Source organism: Sapajus apella, unplaced genomic scaffold, assembly GCF_009761245.1.
Source record: "Sapajus apella isolate SASKATOON/1434 unplaced genomic scaffold, GSC_monkey_1.0 scaffold49, whole genome shotgun sequence".
Taxonomy (NCBI): Eukaryota; Metazoa; Chordata; class Mammalia; order Primates; family Cebidae; genus Sapajus; species Sapajus apella.
Window position 1 is genome coordinate 7,942,171 of NW_022436989.1, and position 27,636 is coordinate 7,969,806.

Consider the following 27,636-nt stretch of genomic DNA (forward strand, 5'->3'; position numbering starts at 1 on the left):
TGCTGTAAGAAAGGAGGGATGGAAGAAAAACTAGTACAAAGTGAGAAGAGCTCTTTGATTGAACATCAGAGGGGGTAAAAAGATTGTCACAGAATTTTTTAGATAAAGTGGCAAGGATAAACGAGGAAAAAAATGGTAAATAGGAATTGGATGGCTTAATGTCCTATACTTGTGAGTTAGGAATCTAGGAGAATGCATGGAAAAGAAGTTGGCATCACACGTCGCCTAAATGTTCTACTGTGCTCAGCTCCCGTTTCAAAGGGTTCATTCATTCTTCATTCATTCAACAGTCATTTAATGGGATTAAATAGCAAAGAGAGCATATAAAACTCCTATTATAGATACATTGGGTTGCTAGACCTCCCTCACCTGATACACTATGAATGAAAAGACGTAGTCAGAATCCCAGTCCCCTTAGTAAGAGCAACCATATTGGTTTCATGCAATTGGAACTACAACTTCTGGCATACCCTTGTGTGATTTGGGGTGACAGAGGAGGGACGGAACATGTAAACATGTTCATGTCATATGGAAATGAAATTGTGGCCTGTTTTAATCTAGTTATTACATAGCTGTAAAGTATGGGGAGAGTCTGCAGGAAGTAGGAAGGCCTCCAGCCAAGGTACGCCACAGATGTGCCTTCATACAGCTTGCTGCCTTATTCCTATTAGTCACACACAAACATGCAGTCTATTAGCAACTGAAAACATGGAAAAACTTGTTCTGCTTTGTGCACTAAAAAATAAACAGCTAGTTCTAAAATCTTAGGTTCATCTTGGGTTCATCATGGAATGCCTTATCTAGTATAAAGTGAGAAGAGGAAGCTCAAGCTTCTTTTCAGTCCAGCGGACACTCAAAACATTCAAGGTTAATACAGGAAATGGAAAGAGCTTCCTTAGCGATTCAAGGGGCTCCTGGGGCAATCATGTCTGAAATTACATCAACAAGAAGGAAACAAATATACTCAGTTTGCCCTAAAATGGAATGTCGCTGTTTAAATGTAAACCATTATTTGAAAAAAACCGCACATAACGTGATCAGATTATTGCTGGGATAGCAATGGTTAGCTTTATTCACGGTAAAGGTATCACTTCTGAGTCTCTGCAGAAATATTTCTGAAATTGCCTTATTTTTAAGAAAGCCAGATTTCTTTTTATACTGATGTTTATAAAAAGCAGAGCACTTGAAATGTAAATGATGACATTAACCATTTTCATTTCTGTCCATTATAATACCAAGAGGAAAAACATTTCTATTCTCAGGTCATTGTTTAATTAAGGTGTAATTGCTATGAATATTTTATACAAACCATAATGTTCAGTATGGAATATAAAAATTCAAGCCATGTGCACTGGCTCACAACTATAATCCTAGTACTTTGTAAGGCCGAGGCTGGTGGATCACTTGAGGTCAGGAGTTCAAGACAAGCATGGCCAACATGGTAAAACCTAGTCTTTCCTAAAAATAAAAAATTAGCTGGGCATGGTGGCACATGCCTGTAATCCCAGCTACTTGGGAGGCTGAGGCAGGAGAATCACTTGAACCTGGGAGGTGGAGATTGCAGTGAGCTGAGATCATGTCACTGCACTCCAGCTTGGGCGATGAGGTGAGACTCTGTCTCAAAAAGAAAAATTCAACTAATAAGGAATTGGTAGTTAAGTGAGAAGATAAGACATATACATACATAAAGATAACATAAAGCAAAAAAATGGAGAGTTCCCAGGAAAGGAAGAAAGCAGCACTGTAGGATTTCAGCAATGTCTTACACAGACAGCAGCAGTCCCCAACCATTTTGGCACCATTGACCAGTTTTGTGGAAGACAATTTTTCCACAGACCTGGGGTGGGGGGGATGAAATTGTTCCACCTCAGATCATCAGGCATTAGATTCTCCTAAAGATCATGCAGCATAGATTCCCTGCACGTCCAGTTCACAACAGGGTTTGGGCTCCCAGCTCCTGTGATAATCTAATACCACCACAGATCTAACAGGAGGTGGAGTTCAGGTAGTAATGCTCACTCACCAGTGGCTCACCTCCTGCTGTGTGGCCCAGTTGCTAATAGGCCACTACTGGTCCTTGGCCTGGGGTTGGGAACCCCTGATACACAGGACATTTAGGGAAGAATTGTGCCAAATACTACTTAACTCTAGGTTCTGGAGATATTGCTGTGGATAAAAAAACTACTTTTGCTTTCCCAGGACTTATTTTTTTAATAGATATTAATCAGGAATTTGCATATATGTATTATTGGCATATAAAGTATGTCCCATGAACTATTGTTCAGAATGGATTTTCAAGTTCCTGTACTGCAGAGGGCTAACCTGGTACTACCTGAACTAATACAATTGTGAATCACCCTCTCACAAAAAATTGTTTTCTTGACACAATGAAAGTCTGAACCTTCAAGTTTAAGACCAGCAGCAAAAAAAATTTTTGAAAACCACAACTTTAACCAGCACAAGCTACTATACTATACACTGAATGTTTATGCCCCACCCCCAATTCCATTGAAACCTTATCCCCAGGATGATGGTATTAAGGCAGAGCCTTTTGGAAGCCATGAGGTCATGAGAGCAGAACCCTCATGAATCAGATTAGTGCCCTTGTAAAAGAGACCTTAAGCAGCTCCCTCATCCCTTCTACCATGTGAGGTTACAGCAAGAACACCGCAGTCTATGAACCTGGAAGAGGGCCCTCACCAGATCCAAAATCTGCCAGTGCCTTCATCTTGGAATTCCTAGTCTCCAAAACTGCAGGAAATAAATTTTTGTTCAAAAGCCACTTAGGCTCTGGCGTTCCATTATAGCATCCCAAACAGACTAAGACACAGGACTTGTTCTACTTTCATTAAGTTAGATAAGATTCTAAATAGCTATCTAGTTTGTCAGGAGTCATAAATTTATATTTTGTGATATTACTTTACTGTGAAAGGCTAAAAACTCCCAAATAAAATATTCTAAATCAGTATACAATAAACATCCCTCATATAGTTGTCTTCAGTGTTCTGTATTTTCTGGATATATTTCTATACATAAATACACCAGGTTTACATAAGACATTCATTCCTTGATACACATACACACATATAGATACACACACATACCATGTATACACAAAATGTACACATAATATATGTGTAAGTTAGATAGATACACACACACACCAACATCTTAAATCATTATGACATGCTGAAAAAATTACTCTCCCCTGGTGTGTCTTCATTTCTTCCATATGGCCCTCCTGGTTGGGAGAGGGTCAGTATGAAAGACTCAAGAGAAATGAAAACTCTCTGTACCTCCCAATGGTTACATTTTAAATACCAATTTCACTGGATCACGAATATACTAGATGCATGATTTACTTTTTCCAGTTTGTCCCTTGCATAGTGACAACTATACAATAAATCACTCAAATCTTCCCTCTCAATCTATGTTTATGACTCAGTTTCACTGAATGCTTATGCTCACCATGCTTAATGGGTACCAGTTCTAACACTTAGTCCACAGATTCTGTACAATGCAACATGATAAATATTTTGTCTTACATTGGTCTCAATCTCACAGGTGAGACCACCATATAACGTAAGTTTAAAAAGAGCCAAACTCAAGAATGAATGAGCAGGCCGAACACACCGTCCTCAAGGGAGTGATCGAGGAAAACAGTCTGCATCCTGCCCACCACGTGGATCTCCCCAGAGCCAAGAATTAATTGACTTGAGACAGAAAAGTCAAGGACCAACTAAGACCATGCCCCAAAGAGCAGAGCTTAAATACCAGGCAGATCAAACACAAGAACGGAAATAAAGACAAAAAAAAAAGCACTCAAAGATACCAGACACCAAATAGGACCAAACTAAGACTTTACCCTAAATATAATCAAAAGCACTGAAAAAATCCTGCCTTCTTACTACTTGAATCAATACTATTTAATGTCACATCCTAGCTAAAGACAGCTCATATCGCACTCCCCAGTGGCACTAACTATATCGTGCTATGGCTATTCTCTTCCAATACCTTACTCCCTTTACTGCCACCTTTGTTAAAAAAAAAAAAAAAAAAAAAAAAAAAAGTACTACATAAAAGAAAAGCTAAATGTCCTGCCATTTAGTGAAATAAACTGTAGCAGCATACAGAAACAGAGGCAGAATCAACGAAATCCCAGCTTTACCATAACACTAGCCGTGTGACCCCGAGTAAGTCATCTAACCTCTCTAACTTTCCTCATGTAAAATAGGCGTGGTGATAATGGCATCTGGTCACAGATCATCAGAGAAATGCAAATCAAAACCACAGTGAGCTATGACTTCACACCTGTTGGCACGGCCATTATGAGAGAGAGAACAGATAGGTGTTGGTGAAGACGTGGAGAAAAGGGAGCCCGGGCACACTGTTGGTGGGAATGTAAATTGGTACAGCCATTATAGAAAGCAGTGTAGGCTGGGCATGGTGGGATTACAGCTCACTCCTATAATCCCAGCATTTTGGGAGGCCAAGGCGGGTAGATCACGAAGCCAGGAGTTTGAGACCAGCCTGACCAACATGGCGAAACCCCGTCTCTACTAAAAATACAAAAATTAGCTGGATGTGGTGGCACATCACTGTAATCCCAGTAACTTAGGAGGCCAAGGCAGGCGGAGGTCACAGTGAGCCAAGATTGTACTACTGCACTCCAGCCCGGGTGACAGAGAGAGACTCCATCTCACAAACACACGCACACAAAAGGCAGTGTAGGTGTTGCTCAAAATATTAAAGACAGAACTATTATATGATCCAGCGATTCTGAGTATACACTCAACGGAAATGAAACAAGTATGTTGAAGAGATATCTGTACTTCTATGTTCACTGCAGCACTACTCATAAGAGACAAAATATGGAACCAACCAGAGTGTCCATCAACAGATGCATGGATAAAGAAAATGTGGTACATATACACAATGGAATATTACTCAGCCATAAAAAAGAAAGTAATCCTGCCATTTGCAACATAACAGATGAATGATGAACCTGGAGAACCTGGAGGGCACTATGCTAAGTGAAATAAGCTAGACGCAGAAAGACAAATAAGGAATCTAAAAAATTTGAACTCATAGAAGCAGATAGCATAAGGGTGGTGGCCCGGGAGTAGGAGGTCGGGAAAATAGGAAGATACTGGTCAAAAGGTACAAACTTTCAGTTATAAGATGAATAACTTCTAGAGATCTTATATACAGCGTGGATGGTGATGGATGTGTTAATATGATTGTGGTAATCAATATGTATATCAAATCAGCATGAATATATTCAATATACACACCCAGAATGTATTCAATCTTTTTCAATTAAATATTTAAAAATTTTAAGTGTGTATGAGTGAGTGCGTGTGTGTGGTGCACAGAACAATGCTTGGCTTAAATTAGTCCCCACATCAGTACTAACTATTGTTTAAATTATAAATAAACAGTTAAATAAATAAATAAACCATGGGCTGGGCACGGTAGCTCATGCCTGTAATCCTAGCACTTTGGGAGGCCTAAGCGAACGGATCACGAGGTCAGGAGTTTGAGACAAGCCTGGCCAACATGATGAAACCCCGTCTCTACTAAAAATACAAAAATTACTAGGGCATGGTGGCACATGCCTGTAATCCCAGCTACTCAGGAAGCTGAGGCAGGAGAATCGCTTGAACCCAGGAGGCAGGAGATGACACCATCACACTCCAGCGTGAGTGACAGAGTGAGACTCCATCTCAAAAACAAACAAAAAAAATGTGAATGACCTCATATGCAATATGATTTGATTCACAATTTTTAAAACCATGAGATCACACATTTGTTTGATATGTTCCTAGAAAGTATTGAAGTATTGTAACAAACTCCTACTTAGGCAAAGTCACTACAGTCAGATCAAATTTCCTTAGAGGACCTTAAGCAAAGAGCCTGTATGTGCACGTAGACATGAATTGTGTACATATTATATACTCACACATAAACGTCCTTCTATTACTCACATTCTCATAGAGAGCTTGAAGGGTCTCCAGGTCAACCACAGAATTGTCCAAGTTCACAACAGCTGTGGAAAAAAAAGAAGAATATAAATTGCCATAAGCCGCCTGGGAAAAGATGTTTGACCGTCTCAGGCAACAGGCTCATGACCCAGCAGCCAGAGGGCGGAGGGGCTTTAACTCTAATATTTCCTCTTGCCCCCATTGCAAAGCCTGCACCCAGAATTTCACTGGGCCAGGTGTCAAGTGTTAAAGCTTTCACTTGCTCCACAAATATTAAATTCCGTGAAAATGGCCCAGGCAAAGGTCAGAGAGAAACCGTGAGGTCTGTCTTTCACGCCCTAACTGAATGAATTTGAAAAATCTGCTTAATACCACAAAAGTAGGCAAATCACTCTGGTGAGTGCTACATCCCAGTTTTATACCAATAAATACTTAAATTCACCAGTTTATCTGGAGCATTTGACAAAGGTAAAATTTAGTCATTAAACTGTGGATTTAGTACAAAAATGATGGGTGCATTTCCTGTTACAATTCCTCAAAATGTTATAACCAAAGGATGATTCTTTGATATTGGTAGTGATGTTTGCACAGATGCTACCTTAAAAATCCATCCTTAAAATATACACTACCCATGGTTATGCAAGGAAGAAGCCGGACAGATAACAGAAAAATCAGGAATATTTTCTTTATGCATTTGTTTGCCTGAAGAAATCTGTATTGTATTTTGGAGTAGGTGTGCTTTAGTACTTGGTTTAGGCATAGGTTAATAAAAATCATGCTGTGTTTTCTTTGCGGATATTAGGTAGAAACAAGGTGAATTTGCCCTGATAGAATTTGTGCCAAGTAGCCAGTGAAGCTCTTGGAAGGTTACAAATTTCCGAGACAAAAATCACCAAGTGAATAATCACAAACTGGATATATTTATTTTGATAACAGAGGCATTTTACAATGTCTCATCTCTCAAAGTTTCACATGAGACATTATCTAGTTGACTCTGGCAAAACCCCAGGAAAGCATTTAAAAAGATAAGTGGGAAATGGAATTATAGAATGGATGAGAAATCTAACCAAGGTAATTTAGCATTTGTATTTGGATCTGGGAAAAGAGCCCAGATTCACCAAAAAATATTGTACCAAGTAGAATATGATACCTCCAACCTAATAATAATCCACGATCTCAATTTCAAAAAAAAAAAGGTCTGAAATAGAAATCTAAGAGTAAGAGTCTCAGTCAAATCTTATTCATTAAACCATCTAAGGCAAACTTATCACGAACTTTAATGTTTCAAAGTAGTAAATGCACAGACCAACTAACTTTGACCACATTTTAAAAATTAATTAAAACGGATTATCTAATAATTTTGCTGTGATCATATGTAATGAAATGCATAAAATCCAAGTAAAAACAGCAAATTTATCCATAGAATTCGATTTGTGCAGAGTCTACTTCAAGAAAATCTTACAGTGAATCCAAAGGTTTCTGATTTTGGAATTCATCAGCTAGCTAATAATCCAGTAATTCTCTACATGTTAAGAAAACTATAAAAGAAATCCTAAAAATCAACTTGGTATAAGATTTCAACTCCAGAACAAGGCAAAGAAACACAATAATATTATTCATAATCAATTCAAAGCTCATCAAGTACACAATTGCCCTTTGATTTTCTCCATCATTTTAACCCATACTATTATTCCCATATAAAACTTTACTTGTGAATATTCTAAGGTTTCTCATCTTTCTATCTCATGTAATGCCATATACATAAGATCAAAAGAATATTAAGAAAGACAGACATCTCATGCAATGTCATATACATGAGATTCAAAGAATACTGTTAATAATGAATAGCTTAATAAATGTCATGTGCTCCTAAACAAGTTCTCAAAGAGTCCTAACTCATGAGATCTTATTTTTTACTCTTCAACAGAAAATCTCACTCGAAAGCCACACTGTTACTGTTTCTCCACAAAATTTCCCCCTAGTTGGTGTGAGAGAAGTTAACACAATTCAAATGGGAATCAGCAGTTTTCAGGGCAAAATCTTCTTAGCTAAAAAGAAAGAAAGATTAAGTCCTGACAGATGAATGGATGCAGTGATAGAAATTCTAGATAGGCGATAAAGGTAAAAGAAGTAACTTGGGAAAGATTAAGATTACCAAAGTGCTATACTTTCTCAATTTAAAAAGCACATGCTGACATTTCAGAAATCAGGACTTAGATTAAATTGCCTATGTTACTAGATGTTTAGTAGTGTCTTCCATTGTTCCCATCCTTAAAATCTGTGATTTGGTCAATGGTGCATTTTCAACTGATGAAATTCTAAAATAAAGGAAATAAGATAAGCATTCCCAAATGTATTCAACAAATGTGTGTTTCCTATACATCAGCGATGTATTACACTAGTTTACTAGAAGGGTTAACAGTTACTTGAGTAATAATGATTTAAAGTTGGAGCCATTTGGGTGGGAATGTGCTGAATTTCCCAGCCTTGAAAATCTGCAGACAACTGGTAATGCACAGAGAATACAACAGATTTCTACATCATTAAGAATGGCTGAAAGGTTTTTTTTTAATTATTATTTTTTACTTGTATACTTACCTATTTACTTATTTATGTATTTCTTTATTTAGGTGGCAAAAAGATTCAAAGAAAAAAACTCATCAGAAATTTCTTGATTCCAAATCCAAAATTTCAACCTTGTTTGGGAGCAAAGAGCCTGAGTATTGAAATGTTATCGAGGTGATACAGTTCCTCCAAAGGGAATATTATTTTTACAGGATACAGTTTCCCAATGTGGAACAAACATAGAACATGGAATGAAACTAAACTAAATTTCAATTTGAATTTTTATTTGTTGCTGCATGACTTCAAGTAAGTTGCTTTTTATAAGTTTTAGTTCCTTTAGGGGCAGGAGCAAGGAAATAATGGAAAATATTAGCAAAGTTTTGGTTTTGGGTTTTTGTGGGGCTCAGGGGCAATAATAAGTTAAAGGATCTGGCATGGGGTTGGTGAAAGTTACTTTCCCATGCCAACTTTTCACAAAATTTCAACTATTAGAAGATCCTTCCAGGCTGGGCATGGTGGCTCACACCTGTAATCCCAGGATTTTGGGAGGCCAAGGCAGGAGGATCATGAGGTCAGGAGTTCAAGACTAGCCTGGCCAAGATGGTGAAACCCCGTCTGTACTAAAAATACAAAAAAATTAGCCAGGCATGGTGGTGGGCACCTGTAATCCCAGCTACTCGGGAGGCTGAGATAGAGAATCACTTGAATCTGGGAGACGGAGGTTGCAATGAGCCAAGATCGCGCCACTACATTCCAGTCTAGGCGATAGAGCAAGACTCCGTTTTAACAACAACAAAAAAGATCCTTCCTGCTCAAGTGGCCTTATAATCAAGCCCAAGGTTAAACAAGTTGATTTTTTTTTTCTATTTGTGTTTTGGCTTCCTCATGTATCAAAAAAAAAAAAAAAATTCCTACTGCATCTACTGAGGGATGGCACCTTTACGTGAATGGTGAGCTATTAGAATGAAACAAGAGAGCCTGACACAGAGCTACTGGGGCTTGTTCGTCATAATCTGTCTTGTTCATGAGAATTTAAATCATTAAGAACAAGACTAGACTTCAAATAAACCCAAAATTTAAAAGAATATTCAGTGATAAATGTTTAATTCAGGTTACTTTACCCTCTAATATTCAGCAAGGTGCCACTGTGATTACACTTCAGATTAGAGGTCAGATATCTCACACTCATTTCCTCCTTGCTGCTTTAAGATGCTGAGTAACACCCATCCTCGCCTAGGACTTATTACAATTCCCACCCCCACCCAATCTCTGCAGTCTACAGTGCAGTTTTAATCACTTTCTCAAAAACATATATAAGTACATTTAACCAGGAAGCATCCGTTCTGTTTTTATGTGAGTGGGTTCGAGGAGAAAGGTGTTGAGAGGAAGCACTGATCCTTTTGTACCTTAAAAGATCATTCACTTATTTGTCAAATATGCTAACTTTCCAGGATTAAAACAAATTGAGATATTTACCACTTCCTTTAAAGAGCCTACACACAACCGCAGATTAATAATCACTCCAGCTGGGCTTGGTGGCTCACGCCTGTAATCCCAGCACTGTGGGAGGCCAAGGCAAGCACCTGAGGTCAGGAATTCAAGACCAGCCTGGCCAACATGGTGAAACCCCATCTCCAATAAAAATACAAAAATTAGCCAGGCATGGTGGTGCATGCCTGTAGTCCCAGCTACTCAGGAGGCTGAGACAGGAGAATCACTTGAACCTAGGAGGCAGAAGTTTCAGTGAGCCAAGATCATGCCTCTGTACTCCAGCCTGGGTGACAGTGCCAGACTCTGTCTCAAACAAACAAATAAACAAACACCACTCCAGACCAAAATGGATAGCAATTCTTGTCTATGATTTGATCAAATGCCAATGTCTAGATAGAGAAGTAGAAGAACATAGTAATCTTTCAGGCTTTCATACAAATTGGCTGTATGTCTTTGATCAAGACACTAAGCTTCTCTGAGACTTTATCAAGTGGGATAGTAACTTTTGTTTATACCATATGTTTATCATGCGGAGAAAACAAGTAATTACATAGTAGAAAGATAACTCAAAAAGCCTTAGAATAATGGGTGTGATTAATTTTAAGGTGTATATTACCTATAAACACATTGGTTCAGAAATTAGATTAAAACTAGGTGCTAGATTAAAACTAGGTTCAGGACGAAACATGGGCTTTCAATAGTTAAAAGATCACAACAGCTATTCTCATCATGAACTCCACCAGTATGAACTCACTAAGATCCAATGCCGTTTTTGTTAAACCACGCTGTTACAAAATGAAAAATGAAATGGCCTATTTTGGAAGTCAAATAGTCAATTTCACCTAAGATATTTTAAATGTCTCAAAACAAAATGTCCAAACAGAAAAAGAAATCTGTTTTTCTTTTGATTTCAAGATTTTGATTGATGGCTGCATTACATTAAAAAATTAAAGAAAAAGCAATTCGAAACGACCAAGCGTTATAGACTCAACATAGGAAACAGTCCGACACTTGACTGTACACAGACAGATGTCTATCCTTGGACACTTGGTCTTTGCTATTAACTTGTTCTCTTCCATGGCTGCCTTTGTCAGCCCTGGAAATGTGGTACATGCTTCTTATTCTAACTTACTACAAATATTGAATTACCCACAGGCTAGAGAGCAAAGTAAGATATCTGTATGAATGTTTACATGATAAAATGAATCCTGTCTTTATACTTTCAAAGCACTGCACAGAAGGGAAAGAACCATATTTTAAGAGTGTGCCTTAAAAGGAACTCATTTAAAACAAAGCACTTCAAAAAAATTATTAGACAAATTTGTTAATCTTTCCCATATTTTGAGTAGCCAGATTCATCAGTTCACTTTATTTGTGTAATCTCCTTTTTTAAAGAGGGAGACAGAGTGACAGGGTCTCACTCTGACACCCAGGCTGAGGTGCAGTGGTATGATCACAGCTCGCTGCAGCCTCAGACTCCTGGGTTCAAGCAGTCCTCTCACCTCAGCTGCCCATGTGGCTGGGACAATAGGCACATGCCACTATGCTCAGCTAATATTTCTATTTTAAATTTTTTTGTAAAGACAAAGTCTTGCTACGTTGCCCAGTCTGGTCTTGAACTCCTGGCCTCAAGTGATCCTCCTACCTCAGGCTTCCAAAGTGCTGAGATGACAGGCATAAGCCACCATGCTCAAACTATTTGTATATAATTCAATCTGATATGATTACTCTTGTTGAATGCAACATTTTAAGTTATGGAACAGTGTTAGTACCTGCCTTACGATGATACTTTTTAAAAGCAAGGCTCTGTTGGATGAGACAGGACTGGAGCAGTCTCTCAGAGCTGAGCTTGATGGCCTCTTCTTTTCAACAGCCATGAGCACTTATCCCAGCCACTGCAGTCACCGACTTTAATCTTTCCTGTGATCTGCTAAACTGGTGGTAAAGACGCCGCAAACCAGAAAATCTCAGTGTTTATTACCAAATATGTTATTCATTTCTGCATGGTGAGTTACACCAGAGCTTAGGGGCTTACAGAGCACATGTGGATTATCTCATATTTTCTGTGGGTCACAAATCCAGGTGCAGCTCAACTAGGGGCCTCTGCCTCAAGGTCTCCCATAAGACTCCACTCATGGTGTTGGCAGGGGCTATGGTCTCATCTGAAGGCTCTATAGGAAGATCCGTTTCCAGCCTTACTCATAGGCTGTTGGCAAGATTCAGTTCCTCAGGCTGAGGGCCTCGGCATCTCACTACTGGTTGGCTGAAAGTCTGACTCGGTTTCTTGCCAGATGGGCTTCTCCATAGGGCAGCTCTCAAGGTAGTTGGCTTCCCTTAGAGTGGGACAGAAAGGGCATACAAGACAGAGACTCCTTCTCTTTGTAACCTTATTTTGGAAGTAGCATCCCATCACCCCTATTCTAGTCTAGTGTAGCCTAGTCTTTCTTCTATTCTGTGTGAGTCATGAGTCTAGCCCACGTATAAAGGGTAGGGAATATCACAAAGCCATGAGTTTCAGGAGGAGGGGATCTCCAGGGATCATCTGAGGGGCTGCCCACCATAACACATTGCTAACCCATGGCTCTCTGTTCCCTGGACTTCAAGTTCCAACTTGTGCTGCTCTATGGTCTCTACCTTGTGTTAATTTTATTAATGTGAATGTTTGTATTCTCCTATTAGGCTCTAGGTTCACAAAGACATGGAGAAGCATCATGATTCAGTGGGAAGAAAAAGTGCACTACTCAGGAAGGCTGGGTTCTGGTATAGACATAACCTATCAAATAAGCTAAACCTCATCATTTCTATAAATAGACATCCTATGAGATATGATATTTAGATACACAGAGACATGTGAGACAATATGGGCAGACCCTTCCCTCCGCAATTACATGGTCACACTTCATTCACTGTTGTATCCTTTCTGTATCTAGAAGAACTCAGTACACAAAAGACTTGGAAAAACATCTTCCTTGGATGTTGAAAGGCTAAAATAGGCTGAGGTTAGTAATTCCTGAAAATCAACCCTACCTTCAATTTTACTGGACAAACTGACCGTTCTTTGAGATCACTCTGATTATTTTTTCATAAATAACTAACATTACTCTAGCTGACATCACAGCTCAAAAACACAGAACACAAAGGTAATAATTATGTCACGTTGCCATCTGATGGTACTAGAAGGCAGTGGGGCACGGTGGACTCTCAAATCAACAGACCACGAAACTTATTATAACCCAGAGCATCTTGATTTCCTCATCTGCAAAAATGGACCTAATAAGAGTACCCGCCCGATGGTGTTCTTGCAGGAGATTAAATAATAAATGTAAAATGCAGTGCCATGCACAAACACTCAGAAAATGTTGGTTGTTATGATTATTATTATGGCTCATTTCCCATTCCTATAACGGAAAATGTGTTTTTTTTAAATATCTCTCCAAATCAGTATCTTAGATTGAGAGGTTTCAGATGAACCGGGTTGAAAACATTCTCAGCAAAAAGAAAAATGACAGTTTCGGTTGTACTGACAGTAACATAGCAGACTAAGCAAGTCACCACAGGGAAGGCATTAACACTAACTTGGGTCAAGGTACGAGGAAAGGGGAGTAGAGACAGCAGAAGCTTATACACAAAACGAGTACAAATCAGCCTGTATTTACGGTTCATGTCCTCTTTTCACTGGCAGAGTAAGAAAGTGTATAAGGGCTTAAAGAAAGCATCTTTACCCCGTTTAAAATGTAGAAGCCACAGGAAAAGCTATGGTGAAATTAGCTCTGCAAGTTGCTGAGAAGCAAAGACCTTTGAGTAGACACTCATCTTATGTAACAGAGATCAGAAGCATCCTCTCATTTAAAAGAGTCAGGTTTTTCATCTTCCTCTAGCCACCACGAAACATTTTGTAAGAGACCTCTCTGAGCAACTGCAGGTAGCATGTCATTTAGGCTTCAAAATCAGGAAGAAGAGGGCATGTAAGCAGTTAATTTTTGTTTCACTGTATATTTCCGTGAACTAGAAACTTACATTTGGGGGTAATTGAAATTTATTTGACAATTTTTTTTTGTAAATATCCTACAAAACATTTTGGGGATCTGGAGTTATACACACTCACACACTCTCCCATCTAGAAGAGCTCACAGTATAGTGAAGTGGAAAGACACATCCACAAGTAACTAAACGAGAGTTACACCACGATAGAACACAAGGTAGAGCTTGTGCAAACAGGAGAAAGAACGGCATTGTCAGGTGTAAAAGATCCTAAAAGTGGGGCCAGGAGTGGTGGCTCACATCTGTAACTCCAGCACTTTGGCAGATCATGAGGTCATGCAATCAAGACCATCCTGGCCAACATGGTGAAACCCCGTCTCTACTAAAAATACAAAAAGTAGCTGGGCGTGGTGGTGTGTGCCTGTAGTAGCCAGATACTCAGGAGGCAGAGGCAGGAAAACCGCTGGAACCTGAGCCAAGATCATTCCACTGTACTCCAGTCTGGCAGGAGAGTGAGACTCCGTTTCAAAAAAAAAAAAAAAAAATCCTCAAAGTGACAAGAGGGTACTAACTAGATGGTCTAAATATTAATAGCATCACCTAACATTCAAGTTGCTTCATTTGATTTGCACTGTGATACGTATTAATCAAATATTGCTGGGACGCATCTCTGGTTAAGACGGCACAGTAAATACATGCATTTGATTTTGTTCTCAAGTTTCACTAAAGCTATAGTAAAAATATATTTTAAAAAATAAACCCATAAGAACAAGAGGAAAGAAGAGGAGATGACAGCAACAAAAGATGGAAGCTAGCCGTACCTGGCTTTGTAGACCTTAGAATGATAAAGCCGCACCTTTCAGGGAAAAAACTGAGCACCAACCCTGAGGGCCAAGGAACTGGCAGCAGGTACTTGTCCAGCTGAGGGTAAAGCAAGGAATACCAGCAACAAGGAGCACTGGGTGAATGCTGCCAGTCGGTCAGTTACATGCCCATTCTGAAGAAGCCCCTCCCAACTTCATTAAGTTGATCTTCTTAAGAAATTAAATCAAAGTCTCTGGACAAAGATACAGAAAGCGCAGCTGTAGGATAGGTTGCTATGCTGAATACACAGGGACCACGTGCAGTAGTGTATGTTGAATGCGAAATCCTCCATACCTCCGCTCAGCCCTCTTCCCCCAGCTTAAAGTCGAGAACACTGCCAGACAGACCTTTACTACCTAAGCCAGAAATGGGAAGTCTCCAGGAAATCTCTCAATCCCAGGAAAAAGACCAAAAGATAAAGACATCGGTGAAAGCCCAACAGAAAACACACACCGAAAATGCTATATTGAACTCAAAGTCCAAGAGCCCAACATGAGAACTCAGGGTTTCTCATCGCCTTTTAGACTTAAGCAAGAACAGACAGTCAAGGATCAAGGATCAAATCATCTACGGGAAGCCTCCACAAAGGGATGTTGGAGACGGAAAAAAAAAAAAAAAAAAAAAAAAAAAAACCAGGAAAACAATAAAGCAGTAAAACTCCTCCAACTCCTACAAAGTGTTGTCAATACTTGCTGTCTCCACATTCTTCTCTGCCCATCACTTCCTAATCCCACTCATCAAGTCTTTGCCCTGATTACTGAGTCACCAGTGTTTTAGATCTTGTGAAATCCAAATGCACGTTTCTCAACCCTTGGCAGCATGTGATAGTTATAAATTCCTTCCTTCTGATACACGTGCTAAAAATTTATCCTAGCTTCCAGTATGCCACTCTCTCTTCCTCTTCTTCCTGCTCGTAATGTTACCCATTCCTCAGGCTCCCCTGCCAGCTAACCTAACCTCTCATTTGTGGAATGTTCTAGGGCTCACTACCACCACCGCTTTTTCCCTGTATCTACACTCACCACCTTGGTGGTCTCAGCCAGTCCCATGGTGGGCTTGAAATACTCCCACACTTGCATCTCCAGCTTCCGACCTCCTTCCTGAACTCCTCATTTATAGAACCAACAGCCTTCTCAGCATCACCACTTGGGTGTCTAACAGGCAGCACACACTATCCATGCGCTTCTGTCTTACATGATGGAGACTCCGTCTGCTCGCTGTTCAGAAGAACTGTCCTGAATTCCTCTCTTCCCCTCACCTTCCACATCTGACACATCATGAATCGTGTTGGCTTCACATTCCAAACACATCCAGAAAATGACTTCACCGCACCACCCGCTCTGCTACCACCCATTCTCAGACATTCCCAACTATTGCCTGCAATTATTGCAACACCCTCCTAATTGAACAAAATGTTTCTTCAGACATAAAAACAGGATAACAAGAAAACCCAACAGAAGATTCAGGAAATAAATGTGAGAATTTCCCAAAAGTAGATCAAAAAGGAAAAGAAGATAAAAAAGCTAAGAAATGTAGACCAATTCGGGAAGGCCAATATCCAAGTAACAGGAGTTCCAGGAGGAAAGAAAAGGTTGACCAGTTCCTGAGAGTAGATCCCAGTGAGGTAAGATTAACAAAACCCATAGAATCACGTACTCCCTCTGACCATATGCCTGCCAGATATCAAGTACCTGGTTCACACTCTAGCCCAGCCACAAGCTGTGTCCCTGGTGATCCCTCTGTTCACGGAACTCACTCATTACAATGCCTATTAGTTTTTACATTTTTAAGGACCTAGAAAAAGTCCTTAAAAACTTTCAGGGACTCTGAAGCTAGAAGACAAATTACAATTTAGACACTTTTTCTGCTTATCTTCTTTTATAATCCTTCATCTAATAATTGAAATATTTCCCTGTTCTTACCTGGCTAAGTTTGTGTTTGTCTCTAGCTGTTAAAAAAACAAAACAATATAAAGTTGAGGAAAAGTTTTGTAGACGGATGAAGAATTGCAAGAGTGGACAGCTGGGGGATGGAAAGTGCTTTTATAGAGGGTATCATCTGTATTCTTGCGGAATTAAGGAGAAATAAGAACTGAATTCCAGTATCTTTGAGTTTATTAGGAAGTAAAATGAAAAACACAGGGTCTAGATGAGGGAGAAAATGTCTTTCATTCCTGACTGATTGTTTCTAACTCAATCTTTTCCCTAGCTTAAAAGATTGGCTCATATTAGGGAGTAATGTGGGCATCTAGTTAGAATATAGTGATAAAGATTATGTGAAATATGAATTCATTCCTGACAATTACCCACAGGAAAATATGTCAAAAGTGTTAAATACATTTGAATCAGTTAAAAAATGTTTTCAGAAGTAAGTAAAAGAATATCTGAGTAGAGAGTGACTTGAACAAAGCTAAGATGGAGCAACATTGATTCAAGGGCTAAAAAAAAGTGTAGAGCTTACAATTTTTAGGTGGTCTTCATATGCCTTTTCCTCACATGGAATAATTGCTGCTACTGTACCATCCATCACTTACACGTTCCAAGCCAAATGAAAGAGAAAAGGGGAAAGCAACAAGGAGAAATGTGCAATACAATGCCGATGAATCATCCATTTTTAGGAGACTTCTACTTAATCTCACTGACCAGATCAGTTTCCTATGGTCACCTGGAACAAAACGGAAACTGGAAAGTGTAGTTCTAAATGTGGACAAACTGCTTTTTCTAACAAAATAGCAATTCCAAGCTCCAGTCTAAGTAATCTCCAAAACACTCCATAACTAGCAAGGCTCATGACTTTCCCTATTAGATTCCACCCTTTAACATAAATAAAAGTCATCTGATACACTTGAGCTATTCCCCATATTGTATAAAAGTATGTGTTTCATCCTTCCAAGAAGATTTTAAAGAGCCTAAGAGCAGGGATCTTGTCCTAGACATTATGATATCAAACCAGAGTGTCCTGCATATAGCAGACAACTGAAGAAGTGTGCAATGTGAAAAACAAAAGTCATTGCTGAACCTCCAGAGAAAAATCACAACAGACAACCTTAAGAAAGGATGCTGCCACTCACACATTTGTCTTCTTGGCTTCAGAAATCCACACACGCAGAAATGCCTAAGAAAGCAAACGCCTAATTTAACTCAGGCAAAAATACATGCTGCAAATGGTACTACAAGCATAAACCTCTACTTAATAATGAGGAGAGGAACTGCAAAGAAAAGAGCAACAGACAGACATTACTAGAGGAAGAAGCCTCCTTTTCCTCCTCTGCATTTATAATCAGTGCTGGACACAAAAGGCCCATTTTTATTCTCAGGAATGCCTTAATTTTTATTTCTGTTATTGTTTTAATTAATCTGCTGGGAAGATGTAAGAAGGAAGAAGAAAAAACAAAGCTTGGTAGAAATGTCTAGAACTATCATCCCTCAATGTTTATTTGAAATTCAGTAAAGCATAGAAACCATCAGGAAGTGCATATCACTGTGCAACTGTGCAGCTGGACGTCAATGGAGTCAAGAATGACACCCAGCATTCCTTTATAAGGCATATCTTGCTGGTGCATTAATCCCCAAATGAAAATCTGCATACTTGGGCATTACATTAAAAACTTCCAACATGTATTACATAACAAATATTTTCTTTTTTTTCTTTTTTTTTTTTTCAAGGCAGAGTCTTGCTCTGTTACCCAGGCTAGTGTGCAATGGCGCGATCTTGGCTCACTGGAACCTCTGCCTCCCAGGTTCGAGTGATTCTCCTGCCTCAGCCTCCCAAGTAGCTGGGATTACATGTGCCCACTACTGCACCCAGCTAATTTTTGTACTTTTAGTAGAGACAAGGTTTCACCTTCTTGGCCACGCTGGTCTTGAACTGCTCACCTTACGATCTACCCACCTTGGACTCCCAAAGTGCTGGAATTACAGGTGTGAGCCACCGTGCTTGGCTATAACAAACATTTTCTAAAGATGCAGCCAATCAATTTTTAAAAGTTTTGTTTGATTTTGCTTGGCTTAGTTAAGTGAACATAACCAACAATTGATGAAAACTAACATTTCAAATGAAGGAAGACACTTGCTACCATATTCAGTGGAACATTTTACAAGATGATGAAAGGAAATACTATTTGCATTCTTTCTACAACTCACCACTAAGATGCTTGGGCATCTGGAAACCTGGGGCCTCTGAGTATGCACACAAACAGGGGCCTCTTACCAGAACACGTGGTGCCAGACATTCTTTACACCTGAAACCCCGCGCACATGCTTGTGAATAATGTTTCAAGTAATTCTGGATTACTTGGAATTCAGCTAATTCATGGATTATCTAAAGACCATGATAAAGGTCAGTTAAGGCTGGCTGAGGTGGCTCACAGCTGTAATCCCAGCACTTTGAGAGGCAAAGGCAGGCAGATCATGAAGTCAAGAGATCAAGACCATCCTGGCCAACACGGTGAAATCCCATCTCTACTAAAAATACAAAAATTAGCCAGGCATGGTGGTGCATGACTGCAGTCCCAGCTACTCGGGAGGCTAAGGCAGGAGAATCACTTGAACCCGGGAAGTGTGGATTGCAGTGAGCCAAGATAGCGCCACTGCACTCCAGCCTGGTAACACAGCAAGACTCCATCTCAGAAAAAAAAAAAAAGTTCAGTTAAATGGAAAATATACCAACAGCACTCTTTTTTTGATCACAAATTAAAATAGTGGCATTCTGTTCCTTGTATTTGTCAGACTTCTAAATTTTATTACTGCTCTTCTGATTCAAAGCCCTAGTTTAAACTGTAACATGTTTACTGAGAAGTGTTAACTCACCAAAATACTAACTCAAAAGTTGTGGTCTTCTCCAGAATTACATGAGACTTAGACCTTGTGTTCTAGATTTAGACAGACCTCAACTAAAAGCATGGATGTGTGACTGACCAGCTATGCAACTGTTGGAGAGACTTGGTAAGCTCACGGAGCCTTGGTTTATTCACATGGGTAATAGACACATTAGTGGTAATGTTATTATCCCCTTAAATGGATATAAAGATTAGCGTTAACTCCTCCATTGTGTGGAAAACAGTCCTTGTTATAGCAGGCACTTAAAAATGAAAGGTTCTTTAGTTTTCCGTAAATGTCCAAATAGCATATATGCCTTTGTAGATATATTTCCTCTCATAAAGTAAAATATAAATTAGAAAATAAGAATATAAATTTTGCATTATTGTTTGGACCTTAAATATAAAAGAAGGACAGTATATTTGAGTCATGCATCTATATCCAATTGGGCTAATTCTCAACTTCATGAACCAAAGTAAACAAAGATCTGCTTAAAGGATGATGAAAAATGGGTTATTTTCAAACCAGCAGGCAGTGTATAACTTGCTCTACAATAAGAAATGCACAAATGACAATGCTTTAGAGATATTACCAAAAAATGACAATGATATTGTGACATCTGTCCTTCCCTTATTGTGTATTTAAAAACTTGCTAGTTAAATGATATATGTTGAAAGGGAACCATTTAGACATAACTATAAGACAAAAATGTACTCTCTTGAGAGAAATGTTTTTAAACATCAGAAATTGATGCAATAACTATAAAATATTTTTAGTCATTCACAAAGAAGACAGAATATCTTTTGGAAAACATCCTTCACTCATTGAACAAATATTCATCGAGTTCTAACTCTGAGCCAGGTACCCTTGTCTGCCCTGAGGATACAGCATCAAGCAGACAAACACAGTTTCTGCCCCCGTAGAGTTTACACCTTGTTATCAAACAAGAAAACTGCATTTTTAATTATATTCTATGATTTAGAAATCACCTTAATTTATACTAGCTTCTCTTTTTAAACAGTTTAGCATGGTGGAGCTTTACTATAAAGTACAGACAATAAAATCCCAGAATGCCATAGACTCTGCACTTAGGCTGCATAAAGAAAGGCTTTCCTGCCAGAAAAAAGACGAAATCCAAGACACAATCCAACGCTGGTACATCTCAAGCATACTTGCTTATACAAGGTTAACGACATAAGTTACTGATTAAGTCAGTAGACTTCATACACCTATGGGCCTTGTTTATAAGAGCTGTACAAGTTAAATTGTTAGAGAACAAATGCATTTTGTTTGAGTCAGTATGTCGCCGTCTTGTCTAGGCAGGAGGAAAAAAAATGGATACCAAGACTGTGATCCTTTTGGAATAAAATCTTTAAATGCAAACATGATTACCATTGTAGACTGTTTAATCTAGCGATATTGTATTTCATTTCTGTTTTTGGAGAGGTTTGTTGATTTGACCATACTGGGTACGACTTGGCGCTTATCTCAACTGTTTAGATAAGATTTATTTGACTTTGGTAGGTGACAAAATCTAGGGTGTGGAATAAGGGCGGTAGAAAAAAAAGACTGGTATATTCCCAGAGAGTGTTTATTTTAAGCATAGTGTATAGATGAGTAAAGAGTTTCAAACAACGCACTGTACTTTATGTAAAACATCCACTGTCTGTTGAATGTTTTCCGTAAACCAGCACTGCAAAATGTCCTTTATTGGGCATAACGGACTTCACCTTCTTGCTTAGGTAAACATTCACGCTCTTGTAAAAGAGAGCTTAGTGAGTTCCCCTGGAAATAGAACCCTAACTCTGGGATCACATTTTGCCACTGTTTTCTAACACATGTTCTAAAAGGGGAACAGCGATAAACTTTATTTTGAATGGAGGCATATATATTGCTCCGTAATTACAGAATCTATCAGAAATCTAAAACGCCTTATGCCAAAATAACTTGCATACCAATAAGAATCATACTTTTTTCAGTATAATTCTACACAAACATGTCTCACTGAAAAAAGCCTAAAACAGAAAAGCTTGAATGTATAAAAACAATGATTGCAATCACAATTTTAAGGGGAAAAATTTCCTTTTTAAATAGTTCACCTAAAACTTAAATATTCAACTTCTTTAGTAGATGTAAACATTTATATATTGGCAGGCATGTTGAGGTGGGGGAAATAACCAAGAAGTTTGGTCGCTAGAAATTAAAAAATCATCAAAAAAAGGAAACTCAGTTGTGAATTTGTAATATATGACTGAGAAGGTCAGAGCTCACATACCAAAGTTAGACACATTAGGGTAATGCCCTCCATTGTGCTATAGAGATCATCTTAACTTGTGTTTCATTACATTGCCAATAGGTTAAAAATATGAAAAATCTAACACTCACATACTTATCACCTTCTCTTTGGAATAACTTGGTCCTTACTTACATCAACACGTAGTTGTTTTTTGTTTTTGTTTTTTTCTGAGACGGAGTTTCGCTCTTGTTTCCCAGGCTGGAGTGCAAGGGCGTGATCTCGGCTCACCGCAACCTCCGCCTCCTGGGTTCAGGCAATTCTCCTGCCTCAGCCTCCCGAGTAGCTGGGATTACAGGCACGTGCCACCATGCACACCTAATTTTTTGTATTTTTTAGTAGAGACGGGGTTTCACCGTGTTGACCAGGATGGTCTCGATCTCTTGACCTCGTGATCCACCTGCCTAGGCCTCCCAAAGTGCTGGGATTACAGGCATGAGCCACTGCGCCCAGCCAACACGTAGTTTGTATGTGCAACAATATGATGCACTGGGTTTTGTGTAGGTTGAGTCATATTTTGTTATTTGTTCAGTCAATGAAGGTTTCTTTTTTATCTTTTGAGGTATATGTTGCTGTGTAAGAATTAATGTTTCATTGTCTAGAGGAATGAGGAATTAGTTAAATATAGGGAAGAGTTTCAAATATTAGGAATTATCTGATATGCTTTTAATGAATAAAAAGTTGCTCCTAAGTAAAATAAAACTTTCCTCAGGAGATCAAGACTATCCTGGCTAATTGTGAAACTCCGTCTCTACTAAAAATACAAAAAATTACCCAGGCGTGGTGACACACACCTCTAGTCCCAGCTATTTGAGAGGCTGAGGCAGGAGAATCGTTTGAACCCAGGAGGCAGAGGTTGCAGTGAGCCGAGATTACACCACTGTACTCCAGCCTGGGCAACAGAGCAAGACTCTGTCACAAAAAAAAAAAAAAAAAAAAAAAAAAAAAAAAAAAAAAAAAAAAACCAAACCAAAACAAAAACTTTTCAAATATAAGATAGAAAGGCCTCTGTTCTAATTCCTCCACTCACATTTTTCAGTTCAATTAAACCTCCATAGGTGATTGGTGCATACGGAAGGCAGATGGTTAAGGGAATCTTCCCTCTTCTATCCACTGCACTGTCCTCACAATTTCCATTACTCCGGAGTTCAGTAAGGACCACCTGCTTCTGACAGTGACGCCTTGACGAAGGAGGCTATCAAATTTGCTTCTCCCAACCTCAACCCCTTCTTCCTTCAGTGCTTTAAATATCCAGTGACTTTCAGTATTTCTGCAACTGCAGAAACGGGGTATCCCACATATTGTGACTTAATTGAGCAAGACGTAGCTGTCCTCTTCTCATGAGATCAGAATTCTTTTTGCATTAAAGAAAGCCATTTTTATTGTCAGCGCTTCCTAACATCCTCCAATCACTGGCAATATGTGCAAACAGTAAAAACACAGGACAAGCATCACTGTGTTAAAAAGCTTGGATAGAAACCACTGGTTGGGCTGGGCATGGTGGCTCACGCCTGTAATCCCAGAACTTTGGGAGGCTGAGGCAGGCAGATCACGAGGCCAGGAGATCAAGACCATCATGGCCAAACATGGTAAAACCCTGTCTCTACTGAAAATCCAAAAATTAGCTTGGCCTGGTGGCGGACACCTGTAATCCCAGCTACTTGGGAGGCTGAGGCAGGAGAATCACTTGAATCCAGGAGGCGGAGGTTGAAGTTAGCTGAGATCGTGCCACTGCACTCCAGGCTGGCTGGCAACAGAGACAAGACTTCATCTCAAAAATTAAAAAAAAAAAAAAAAAAAAAAAAAAAAAAGAAGGTTTAACCTACCTCGAGCACCATGAATTTTGAGCACAGACGTGCTCCATCATGTAACACTTGGTTCGAAGTCTCTTCTCTTCCCCGACTGCCCAACAAGTACAAATTACAGTTCAACCTCAGGTTGCTCTATAAATGGTAAATGTCTCTAAGATTCCATTCAAATAACTGGACTAAAATTTAGGAACTTTCTCCATAGTCCCACACCTACTGGCTTGACAGGCCAGGAATCTCATTCTGTCATTACAAAAATCTACTAGGGTCTTTTCCTTGGCTGCTCCGATACATAAATCATCCCATGAACACTGAACCAATAAAAAATAATGCAGAGTTCAAATTTCACAATTTACACATATAAAGATACTTTTGTATTTTCATTTAGTCAATTTAAATGTATCTGTGTAGGGGAAACGGTTGCTAGTGGCTAAAATCATTTAATAAAACACTTAAAATTTAATCTCAGCTGAAATTATGATCGTCACTGTTAAAGAAGTAATTTCCCATTAATAAAATTCCTAAGAAATATCAAATCTCCTTCCATTCCTCATCTCTGCTAGCTGAGGAGAGAAGAGAGTGAGAAGGTTTGTCCTCACCAGCCAGGTTACCACAAAGGAAAATTCAACCTCTCCCCCAAATTCCTCTTTTGCACAGAATAAATGAGTTAAAGTCGAGAGTAAAAGTTAACTCCACAGACTTCATCATATTTCAACACTTTAAGCCTTTCACTAAGTATTCTGAAATTACTACTCAAGGGTATCACAGATGCTAGAAGAGTGACATCGTGTCTTTGTTATACCCAGACCTTGTGCTATGTGCAGCCGATGATGAGAAGACAGCACCCCAAAGACCATGGCCGAGATAATGACAACGGACCCTACAAATGTTGATTCAAACCACTCTGCTGCAGTGAGGCCAGGAGCCCCAAATGCCTGTTTATATGGTTATAAAATACACTTTTAAAAGTGGGCACTTAGCAAGAACCATTAACATATGCACACTGTAATAGGAGGTTGGATTCACTGGACCACTGATGAGTAGTACATTTGAGTTAGAAATAATCTATCTCAAAAGTGTAAGGTGTGCATTTTGGTAACTAGTCTAAACATTCCAAATATTTCAAAAAAAACGGTAAAGTCTATTAGAATTTAAATAATATTTGAGTGTCATTTTTAATGAACTCTATATTTTTAAATTTATTATTTACCAGGCATAAATATTTCAAAAGGCTTGACTCTGGTAAATAAGTTAGAAGATGCAGGTACTTAAAGTTGGGCAAGGAATAACCTTGATAAAACACATTCTTCTCTCTCGATTTATTTATTTTTTCTTTTTTGAAGAAAAGGCAGAAAGATGCAATATAACTGTATTCAACCATGGCAGCCCTAGGGTATGGGAGCTAACAGGTCTAAAACACATTGGTTATACCAGATTTTAAAATGAAAAATTCTAAGAATTAAAAGAAATGTATTAGTTTTCTAAGTAAATCATCAACATCCACTTGGATCCCATCAATAACTCGACCTGTATTCTCTTCCAAACGGCTGCTGTGACAGATACTCAATGTTATTTTCCAACAGTCCACCAAAATGGTAACTGAATTTTCTGTGTACATTTAATTACTAGTATTTTACGTGTAGAATAAACATAATATTTCTAATTTATCTTTACATGAATGTTAGTAAATCAAGAAAGCCACTATTGTTTATGTTCTTTTGTATGGAAGAAACATTTAACAGAATCAGAGATTAAGTGGAAACAATGCTAACACAAACACACAGCCCGATTTTAAAAGAACTTCCTGATTTAAAACAACTCTGCAATGCAATTTCCCAGGTGAACTAGTGTCAAGTTTGATGAGAAAATGAGGCAACATTGAACATTCTGCCCCTATCCAGGCAGAGCCATTAAAAATATATAATATGATCAATATAGAATATATCTCTCTTTGCCCTCCACTTTCCACTTGATCCAATTCCTAGCTCGTCTAGAAACACTCTATATGCAATAACCTAGTAGGTTCAAACAGGATATAATCTGGAGGATATTTTACAAACTTACATGATTGTGGAAAATCGAGCAGCCTATGTATACTGTGCCATGAGGATCATGGTGGTAAATGGGGTGTCATTTGGCAAAGGAAGGAAAACACTGACTCACACCCCGATAAATAACTGCATCTTCCACTAACAATATGAATTGTGCATTTTCCCTTTGCTTAGGTGCAACTAAGAGTTCACATGATTATTTCAGATGATTGACTCAAGTACATTAGCATCCTCTACTTAACCCCCAAGGTAGGGTCAAAGTGTTCTCATCAGTTTCACCAGGACACATGAAGCTTCTCCCCAATTATACTGTCCCTCACACCCTTCCCTTACATCCTAACACACATCCTTGACCACGCACCATTATTCATGCCTTCCTGGGTCACACACACCTTTTTAATTCCTCTATAAAAAAATATCATATGCAAATGATAAGACATCAACCCTTGTTAAAACCATCTCTTCACCTATTCTAATGCCTGTGTCCTGCACAGCTGAACATTGCAGAGAGAAATACAAACCACCCTTAAAATCATGGCCACTAACCTCAGGTGGGCCCTTCACTGCTGCCCAGGAACCATGGTATACTTCTAGCTAGAGAAGTATCGTATGTCTTTTTCCTAAAGAGCTCTGTTTCCTGTCTCAAGTCTCCAACTGCTCCCTCAAATTCCTGATTCTCAGCTGAGGACCTTGTTTCTTACTTCAACCATGCAAGGAGAAACCATTAAAGAAAACCACAGAAGCCCCTCTCGCCACTTTTGCCAACCTCATTGCCTCTGTGCCGCATACTCTCGCCCACCTTGAGTTCCTACAGAAGACCTGTCAATTCCACATCTAAGGCCAGCCCTTCCACTTAGCGTTAGTTCCCCCCATCCCCCCAATCAGGGGCATCACTCTAACAATGTTCCCTCTCTTTCTCTCTACTTTTTTAAGAGATGGAGTCTGAGTCCATCACCCAGGCTGGAGTATCATGGTGTGATCATAGGTTACTGCATCCTTGAACTCCTGGCCTCAAGTGATCCTGCTACATCATCCCTCACCCAGTTGCTGGAAACACAGGCACATGCCACCAAACCCAGCTGATTTTCTTTTCTTTTCTTTTGCAGAGACGGGGTTTCACCATGTTTCCCAGGCTGGTCTCAAACACCTCAAGCAATCCTCCGGCCTTAGCCTCTCTAAGTGCTGGGATTATAGGTGTCAGCCACCGTGCTTGGCTTGATCTCTCTTATACAGTGGATTCTTCCATTCCTCAGAGGTTATTTGTATGGATAACAAACAGGTAATACTTTCTACTTAAGAATGCCCTTTCTTGACCCCAATTTCCCCTACCAGCTATATGTACCACCAGGTTCATGTATTTCATCTCAGCAACAAGTCTACACCTGTAGTCTCCAAATCGCTGTCTTTCCATTCTCTCTCAAGTAAACAAGATCGGACCTGGAATTGCTGATCTTCACCTCCCAAACCTGCTCTTTTTGCAGTTTACCTTATCTCAGTAAATGCAATGATAACCTTTCATTACCTCAGGCCAAAAATCCTGGAGTCCTATATTTTTCTCACAAGGTACACCACCAAAACATGTTGCCTCTACCTTGAAACATATTAGGAATCTGATGTCTCACACACCTCCGCTGTGCCCACTCTGGTCTTGGCCACCAGCATCTCACATCTGCTGCTATGATAGTCTTCTCACTGCTCTTCTTGCCTACCTCCCTTGTTCTGGATTTTCTGCACACAGCAGAGCGTCCCTTGGAAGAAAAATCAGACCAATCATTCCTCTAC

General features: G+C 39.2%; 1 protein-coding gene and 1 long non-coding RNA gene across 2 annotated transcripts in view; one reads left to right on the forward strand and one right to left on the reverse strand.

Moving 5' to 3' along the window:
* FMN2 (formin 2) overlaps nt 1-27,636 on the reverse strand; it is a 378,526-nt gene that overhangs the window by 175,699 nt on the left and 175,191 nt on the right. Inside the window, 1 exon segment of the mRNA XM_032242253.1 lies at nt 5,988-6,049. Coding sequence (XP_032098144.1) covers nt 5,988-6,049 — 62 coding nt within the window.
* On the forward strand, nt 15,300-15,517 carry LOC116526013. Its single transcript, XR_004257920.1, has 2 exons — nt 15,300-15,390; nt 15,426-15,517. It is a non-coding gene; the product is annotated as an uncharacterized LOC116526013 (long non-coding RNA).